Source organism: Cryptomeria japonica, chromosome 2, assembly GCF_030272615.1.
Source record: "Cryptomeria japonica chromosome 2, Sugi_1.0, whole genome shotgun sequence".
Lineage (NCBI taxonomy): Eukaryota > Viridiplantae > Streptophyta > Pinopsida > Cupressales > Cupressaceae > Cryptomeria > Cryptomeria japonica.
The window spans coordinates 195,836,026-195,845,641 of record NC_081406.1 but is presented as its reverse complement, the minus strand read 5'-3'; the positions used below and the strand labels follow the sequence as shown (position 1 = coordinate 195,845,641).

At 32.3% G+C, this 9,616-nt stretch overlaps 1 protein-coding gene across 1 annotated transcript; it reads left to right on the top strand.

Annotated features, from left to right (window-relative positions):
• Nucleotides 1-287: 287 nt before the first annotated feature.
• Nucleotides 288-1,562, top strand: LOC131072797 (uncharacterized). The gene is made up of 2 exons (XM_058009055.2): nt 288-851; nt 960-1,562. Exons 1-2 carry the CDS (start codon nt 715-717, stop codon nt 1,249-1,251), a joined length of 429 nt encoding a protein of 142 aa, XP_057865038.2. The 5' UTR covers nt 288-714; the 3' UTR covers nt 1,252-1,562.
• Nucleotides 1,563-9,616: the final 8,054 nt, after the last annotated feature.

Below are 9,616 nucleotides of genomic sequence, written 5' to 3'. Positions count from 1 at the left end.
TTATACCTTAATTTAATTTATTTTAGATCTAAAGTTTAATTGTATGTTTTTTATCGATCCTAATTCTTATTGGTAAAACTTTTGAATACTTATTTGATTTATCCTACCACTATATTAGCTTACACTCACGAGATTGAAAAGACAGATTCTTGTCCGGGCAAAGAAAAGAATTAGTAAAGAACTCGAAAACAACTATGCGAAGAAAATAATAATAAATTGTACACTTATTTGAAATATATATAAAAAATCTATTTAGTTAACTAATATTATTTGACTGGTAATAAAAGTTGTACATTAGTAATCCTTATGTGAATTTTGAGGAAAAAAACTGACTTTTGTTTAAGATATATAAATATCCTCTCCTATCCCATCCTGTGGGGACTACATGTTGTTCCTACTATAAACATGGCTACAGACATCATTGCTCATATTTTCAAACCAGAAAATGTGCCATGAAAAGCAAATGATGATTAAGCAAAAGGACAACACACGGAACAATTTCGATTGTTTTTTCCATCTCTAGTAGAAAACAGCGTGGAATGTACCAATATCACCATAAGAAACGTGATAAACACGGATTCCACAAGTTTCTCTTGCCGCAGACGTTTACTGTATTCAATAAAATTTAACCTTGTTCCTGCTGATATTTCAGATTACATTTTCCCCTAATGTTTCATATTTACAGCTTCCATTAGAGCACTCAAATTGCATTTCATGGAAACTCTGTTGCAAAATTCCAACAAAAACTGTGAATCGGAGATTTTTTCCAATGAATGTTGCATGTGTGGTGATGTGGGTATTGAAAAGCAGCTCTTCAAATGCACCTCCTGCTCCTTCAGATATCAGCACAAGTATTCTTTTATTTTCTGCCCTTTTCCCAGAGCTCCAAATAGATTCAGATTAACAGAGAGCCAATTTTTTTCTCCATTTTTATCATAATTGCAATGTTGGTATTGCAGGTATTGCAGTAGCCTGTACCCAAATGTAGATCTGGATTGTTTTTCTTGCGAATGGTGCAGGTTCGCAGAAATGGCGGAAAGGGAAGCTGGTAACACTAATTTCAATAATGATGGCTTCAACAGGCTGCATAGTATTTCTGTGTCTAATCAGGCCAATGGGCTAAAAACGATGCAGAGAAGAGAAGAGGGTGAAAAGAACTCTGGTAATGGTGGACAGCGTAGTCAGCAGAAAGAAAAGCCCAAACTGATAATTCACGCTGGACGCCGATACAAACGCCTTGCAGATTTCTGATATTCTGTACTATGTTTGTACTATGGCGTCTGTTGTACATTACTGTATGTCTCTCTGGATTACCATATATATGTACATAAAAAAGTTGGGGATTTCTGAATTGCAATGTAAACGAGGAGATTTTATAGAAATCCACACTAAGAGGAAAAGACAATAATATAATAGTGGAACGTATCAATCAGACCGAAAGTTCTCTGTTGAATCAGATATTTGGTGTAGATAGATGGACATGTCTTCTAATGTTCATGAGGTTACGGATAATGTATGGGACAATGTTATTTTGGTCTTTTGTATTTCAGTTCTTTTTTTAATCAAGAAGATGATAAGTATTTTCATCTATTCAATTGTGTCAAATAAATTATGTCAAGAAACAGTTGTTATATTGACACGTTTGTATGCAATGTCTTTAATGTATATTTTTTTATAATATGTTGTGTTTTTAACTTTATTTTTCTTGTTTTCTACATTTGTAAATAAAAATTGTGAAAAAGTTTCAAAGTGAAATATCACAGTTCAAATATGACAGGTCATGAAGAATCACAAAAATCATAGCAATAATCATCATATATTCAAATTGAATCTAAACTCTCAATATAAATATCACAATCTATGATTTTGATTGCTATTGTTTTTAGATTAGACTGTGTTATTATTTTTAGTATCAACATTTCTGATCACACTCTGCCATCCATCATAGGAATAACAGAGAACTAATAGAATCATAATTCTATATGTTTTTGTATGATATTTCAAATCACAATCAAGTATCCTTATCAATCACAATTTTATAATTATATAATATTAAACTGTAAAACAATATTATTGACTAATATACAACTTTTATTCTATCAGAGATTGGCAGATCACCTAATAGATTGCTTCTGAATCATTTTTCAAGTGTTGGGCATTCTTTTTCTTTCGAAAATGAGTTTAATATATTTTTTGTATTGACGTTTGAAATTTCACCCAACAATCCCTCCGTTATAATTCTATAATTATATAATACTCAAAAACCATAAAAGAATTAAGTCAAGTATTAAACAACTTTGCACTTACAGATCAGAAGTAAATGTATTAGTCTACCAGATTTAGTCATATCTCTCTTTGGACGTAATGGATTGCCTATGAATCGTTTTTTCCAAAGTGCTGGGCCTTCTCTTTCGTTTTTTTATTGTTGAAGAATTATTTGAAAATATCTTTCTTATATATGTTGAAATTGCTTCTGCTGAAAAAAAAAATACTCATATGTCATGGGTTAGCCTAGAATCAAAAAATTCAGAATATTTTCTTGAGACTGAGTAGTGGGTTATCCTATTAGCAGGCTAGTGCTCCCTCAAGGCCTGTAATGGTTACCCTAGACCATCAACTTGACCATCTACCACAAATTAAAAGTAAACTGGCATTCCTAGCTGGCAAAAAATAAGTGAACACTAGGTTCAATATCCTTATCTCTAACCTGTAGATCGATAATATCATCGTTGGTTTGTGGAAGCTGCATAGGTCTGACATGACCCCAACATATTCAAACTTTGCATGACTAGTCTTCACTGCAATACACTCATTAGAGGCAGCAGACAGTGCAATGTATTCAGACATATTAAGTCCATATTTCATTCAAGTTGGATATATCCAACACATACTTCAAGTTGGCAAGTGGCAAATAAGAGAATAACAGCCGCCTTTGAATGTATTTGGATCATATCCTTGTTCTCTGATAAATGCTTCTATTCGGCCTCTTGTAGCGATTCTTGAGCAGTAGTGCAGGTTGGAGGGGTTTTCTATCATTTAGCTGCAATTTCTTCACCTTGACCAGGGTTGCAACTTTTCAATACACTGTTTTATATCGTGCACTTCCTCAAATGCTCACAAAAATGGGTTGTTAAAACATAATAGTTTGTATTGATAAAAAACGAAGTGCATGGGTAGTTCTAAGTTAATAATTAAACTTACATTTATCATAATTTTTAATGGGTAATTTAGAGTGTATTTTATTAATATAATAATAGTCAAATAAATAAAAGAACAGAAAAAAACATCTACCACCTATTCTCCCCCAATCAAAAGGCTCCTTACTGCGCAGACTACATACTATGCACATATATTTTAAACCCTGCCTGCACCCATTAAACTATATGAACACCAAAATGTGGCTTTACTGCCACCATTACCCTATACAAAAGGCATACAAAAAATACCCCTAAATCTATCAACTTGGAGGACGAACAAAAACAGAGATAAAATCCATATTATTTTCTCCAATAATCTTTAGGTGCAAAATTTGTTTTCTTCTCTGCTGCTCCACTTCCTTTTCACGGACAAAGACCTTCAACGCCTCCCAACCCCCACACACCTCCTTTCGTCCGAGCAGCTCGGTCAGCTCCATTGTTCCCAAGGATGAAAGACCTGTGTTCCGAGTCATCCCCATCTTGCATCATCCCTTCTCCAAATTGCCTCCGTAGATCTTTACCCACTTACGCTCTTGCCAAATAGAAGTAATCCCACAAGCTTAGTGGTCTGGGACACAAGCTGGCACAACCCAAACCACTTCCTCCTCCGTGCCGAACACCAACCCCCACACAACCACCATAGAAATAATATCCACGTTCGTTCTATAATGAAACTCTGACTTCATGTAATCATCACCAAACAACACTTCCAGTATCTGCAGAAAAATGGGGTCATCAAATTTAATCGTTCTAAATGTAACTCTGACTTCATGTAATCATCACCAAACAACACTTCCAGTATCTGCAGAAAAATGGGGTCATCAAATTTAAACAGTCCTCTGAATCTTTTCTCTGAGATTTTACCTAAAAAGGCAAGTTGTTGATTTATTGAGTGGAGCAAGAAATTCGCCTCCATACTAGCATTTTGTTTATTTCCCAAGCACTACCTTCTATCACTTTCTCTTTCACTTTCGCTACACACCTCATCCTGGGGAATAAAACTTGCCGCCCACACTTGTGTTTAAATAACACCACAGGCTGAGGCACCCCTTGTCATATGTTCCTAACTTTATACCTTCACCTAAACAATTATTCTATACACACATAAAAATAAATAGTTCCATTCAACTTTGTAAATGATTAAAGATATAATAATTTAATTAAAATGGTATGATGTTAATAGTCTTTTACCTTTCTTATCTAAGTTTGTAAACTAAAAGTTTAGCAGTCTAATTCCAGTTGATGTGGCATCACATGATTGGTTGCTTTTTACAACTAAAAATAAATTTATTAAATAAAATATATAAAATTAAAATTATATTAGAAAATAAAAAATATGATATAAATTAAATATATTAAAAAATAAAAAATATAAAGTACAACCTGAGTTAGACAAATTGATCTAGAAAAAATAAAAAAACATACTGTAAATTAAATACAGTTAATTTAACTTTTATTAAAAATATAATTAAACTTTTTTTAAATAAACTATATAAAAAATAGTTTAAATTTTTTCCCTCCTTTTAACCTGTCGCGGATTAAGAGGGGGCCCCGCCAAAATGTTGGCAGACCAACGCCCCCTTTAAAAAACTTGCACCCGCCCATTAACGGCAAAGGGTATTTCCGATGAGAGAGGAGGGACGGTGTACTTGCAAGAAGGTACTTGACCTTCACTGCCCACCTCCTATAATGGTATAGATGATTTAGAAAGTACATAGGCTATATTATTACCTTCCTTTAGTACATGAGAAATTTAAAATGACTGGAAGGTTTCTAATTCAAATTTTATCAATAGAATAAACTTGTTGATTTCGCATGAAGCAGCCTCTCCTTTCATAATAGCATTTATTATTATTTGTGAGTGGCCTTCAAAGTGTAGACAAGGAAACAACAGTCATTGCGCCATCTTCAGCGCCCATAATGTTGTCTACATATCTGCTTCATTGTTTGTGCCACCCAACAATCACCTTTTCAATTTCGAGCTACAAATCTAGCACCAGAAAGTCCCTGATTACCCTTTGACGTCCCATCAAAATTCACTTTAACCCAACTATTATCTGGTTTTACCTATCCCCATCTTCTTTTCTAGATCAACTAGGAAAGCCCATTAACAGACCTACAATTACAATAATTTATAATTAAATAAATTTACTTTATTTTTTTACATCTTTTTAAAAAATTAGAAAATAGAAATATAATATATTTCAAAAAAAACCTATTATACAATATTGTATTATGTAATATTTAATATATATTATACAATATTGTTAATGAAATCTATTATCAATAAACGTATAGAATGATAATCAATTTGAAGAATTTATAAGCACATCACAATAAACACAAATTGAAAGAATGTGCATTTACATAACACAAATACATGACAAAGAGTAACTGGTCATAGTTGTTTGTATCTGTTTTCATGAAGATACAAATCCACATACATAAGAAGGCTTGAAATCTTGAATTCCTAGGAAATATGGAACGAGGTTTGAGCAAGAAAGAAAGCCAATTGATATAATTTCACAGGTAAGGCCAGATACAAAGCATGAATCTGCAAAATTCGCATCCCAAGCCTCGAGTAAGTGATTCGTATGTATGCATGAAAAAAGGAGAGAAATAAGGCATCGGTGGCTAAATTAATGCTCTATTAAAATATTGGATTCAATATCCACAAATTATGGGACGATGATCACTTTCTATAAGATGCATGCACATTCCGTATTGGTCTTAAAAGTACTACTAGGATGGTCAAATGTCAAGCTTGAATTTAGATAAACAATTTGCCGTGTGTACTAAATTTTTAGGAGGGAGATGACAGCACGTCTATTTTTTCAAAATGGTTAGTTGGGTCTTCAACTATGTCATCAACAAGTGAAATTCTTTTGCAATCTAATTTTTTCTTACTTTGTCTTGAATTCCAAAGAATAGATAAGTCATAAATGTTTTGATTAGGTGTTATCAGAAACCATTTTTTAAGTTCATGAGAGGATTTCTGAATTGCAATGTAAACGAGGAGATTTAAGAGAAATCTAGATTGAGGAAAAGATAATTATAATGGTGTAATGGATCAATCAAACTGAGAGGAGTTTTCTATTGAATGAAGAGATTTAGGAGAAATCTAGATTGAGGAAAAGACAATTATAATGGTGTAATGGATCAATCAGATTGAGAGGAGTTCTCTATTGAATTAGATATTTGGTGTAGATAGAGAGATATGTTCTCAAGTGTTCATGAGCTTATTAATAGTTTACGGGACAACCAACTTTGTTATTTTGGTCTTTTACATGTCAGTCTTTTTTTATTAAGAAGATGATAAGCATCCTCATCTTCTCAATAGTGTTAATAAACTATGTCAAGAAATAGCTGTCATTATATTGACACACTTGTCTATAAGGTCCTCGATGTATATTTTTGTGTAAAATGTTGTAACTTGTCTTTTTCTCATTCTCTACATTTGTAAAGAAAAATTGTGAAAACATTTCAAAGTGAAATATCACAATTCAAAAATGCAGTTTATCATGACATAGACATGCCTTAGAGTTCTATATTAATGATATTGTATTTTCATAATCCTTGATTCTGCTTGCTATTGTTTCTAAACTTAGACTGTGTTATTATTTTTAGGATCAACATTTCAGATCACACTCCGCGATCCATCATCAGAATAACACAGAACTAATAGAATCATAATTCTATATGTTTTTGTATAGATATTTCAAATCACAATCAGCTATCCATCAGCAGTCACAATTTTATAATTGTATAATATTAAAAACTATAAAACAATATTATTAAATAATATACAACTTTTATTTTATCAGAAATAAACATATCACTCTTTTCACCTAATAGATTGCTTCTGAATCATTTTTCAACATTATTGGACATTCTCTTTCTTTCGAAAATCAGTTCTATATATTTTTTGTATTGACATTTGAGATTTCACCCAACAATCTATCCGTTATAAATCTATAATTATGTAATACTCAAAACCATAAAAGAATTACGTCAAGTTTTAAAAAACTTTACAATTAAGTAAATGTATTAATCTACCAGATTTAGTCATATCTGTCTTTGGACGTAATGGGTTGCCTGTGAATCGTTTTTCCAAAGTGCTGGGCCTTCTCTTTCATTTTTATGATAGAAGAATTATTTGAAAAAATCTTTCTTATATATTTTCAAATTGCTTCTACTGAAAATAAAAATACTTATATATCATGGATTAGCCTGGAATCAAAAAATTGAGAATATTTTCTTGAGACTGAGTAATGGGTTATCCTATTATCAGTCTAGTGCTCCCTCAAGGACCCTCAAGGACTGTAATGGTTACCGTAGACCATCAACTTGACCAGCAACCACAAAAAGTAAACTGACATTCCTAGCTGGCAAAAATTAGGTTCAATATCCTTAACTCTAACCTATCTGGCATGCCCCCGACATATTCAAACTTTGCAGGACTGGTCTTCACTGCAATACACTCATTACAGCTGGCAACAGCCAATGCAATGTATTCAGACATATTAAGTACATATCACATTTGGTTTGTATATATCCAACACATACTTCAAGTTGGCAAGTCGCAAATAACAGCCGCCTTTAAATGTTTTTGGATCCTTTCATTGTTCCGATGCATGCTCCTCTAGGCTGATCGGATCTCTTATATTCAATTCTTTGAGTAGGGGAAGAGCACCAATAGATAACATAATTCCAATAACGTCATTTTATTCAAGTGTTCATGAGCTTATTAATAGTTTACGGGACAACCAACTTTGTTATTTTGGTCTTTTACATGTCAGTCTTTTTTTATTAATCTCCACAAATTATGGGAGGATGATCTCATCCTATAAGATGTATGCACATTCCCTATTGGATGCATGCCACCACTTGAAAGTACTACTAGGATGGTTCAATGTCTTGAATCTAGATAAGCTATTGGTCATTTGTACTACATTTTTAGGAGAGAGATGACCACACATTTATTTTTTCAAGGTGGTTGGTTGGGTTCTCAACTATTTCACCAAGTAAAATTATTTTGCAATCTAATCTCTTCTCACTTTGTCCTAAATTTCAAAAAAGTAGACAAGCCATAAATGCTTTGGTTGGGATGTTAGGAAATTATCAAGTTGATCAAACCATTTTCTACATAACCCCATGAGAGGAAAGCATATAATGCAAAGATCAAATACATGCCACAAGATTACACAATATTTAGTCTGGGAAAGCCCTCAAGAGAGAAAAACTCTACCTCTAAAAGCATCCACACTCAATTTATTATTTATCAATAAAAACATGACAATACATTTATAGAATCTCCATGAACAATTTTGAAATATAAAGCTCCTCAAATGCATCTTCTATGTGCCCAATCATGTAGCCACACATCTCATGTCATGCTTGGTATATGCACTTGACAAAAGAGCTCAATACAATGATAGTCAAGTCAAACAACCAACCAACAAATATTAACCACTAATCATGTGTTTTCATTTATAAAATCAAGGTCACACAAACAACGAAGTGGTAAAACCACATGTCCCAAAACCATGAATGCACAAAAATATTGACCCCAACATTTGCTTTTTGGTATTAAGTTTTTCCAATATTAATTATCATTTTCATTGACAACCCACAAATAAAAAATCTAACCAAAATAACAAACAACTTTACAAGTGGACTAAAATAAATATTTAATGTGGATAAAGGTATTTTCTAAAGATACAATACAAATAAATATTTGTTTTAGATAATTAAATAATCCTATTCTATCCTATTCTTGTAGAAGGTGTACAAAACCCTTTTTCCTAGCATATCCCACTTGTTGTATACATTGCATAAGGTTCAATCAATAAAATAAATCATCATAGCCATCCAATAAAATGCATGAAGATTTAGCGTGCTTTCAAGATGCATCAAAATATTTAATAATAATATCAAATATTATCGTCATATCAAGCAAGAAATCCTCTCACTCTCCAACATGTCACCTATGAAAGAAAAGGAACAATCCAAATTCAAGATGCACCAATATAAATAACACAAGCATCAAAACAAAATGAAAATTTTAGAGGCTCCAAGCTACTATCAAATGAAGAAAAATCTACATGAATAAAAGTAACAACCATTTAACAAATGATAATCCACAAAATCATCCATAGCTCTAAATGAATAAAACATTAGTAGAACTTGTGTCAAAAACATGCTCACAAATCACAATCATAAGCTCCATGTACAAAAACTTTAAATAAAGAACATTAACGTTTGGGAACTCCCACTACATGAGTAGTGTTAAATCTAAAAATATATTAAGTTATACCAAGTCTACCAATAAAAACTCATGCCAAAGTGTGGCTAATAATCAAATCATATAGTAAAAAATAACGGTCACAATTACCCATACATGCAACAAAAACTACTAC

Bases quoted from the DNA above. Each gene is read 5' to 3' on its own strand.
- LOC131072797 (XM_058009055.2), top strand. From the start codon at position 715: ATGGAAACTCTGTTGCAAAATTCCAACAAAAACTGTGAATCGGAGATT. The intron at 852-959 runs GTATTCTTTTAT...TTGGTATTGCAG, and splicing joins TCCTTCAGATATCAGCACAA to GTATTGCAGTAGCCTGTACC.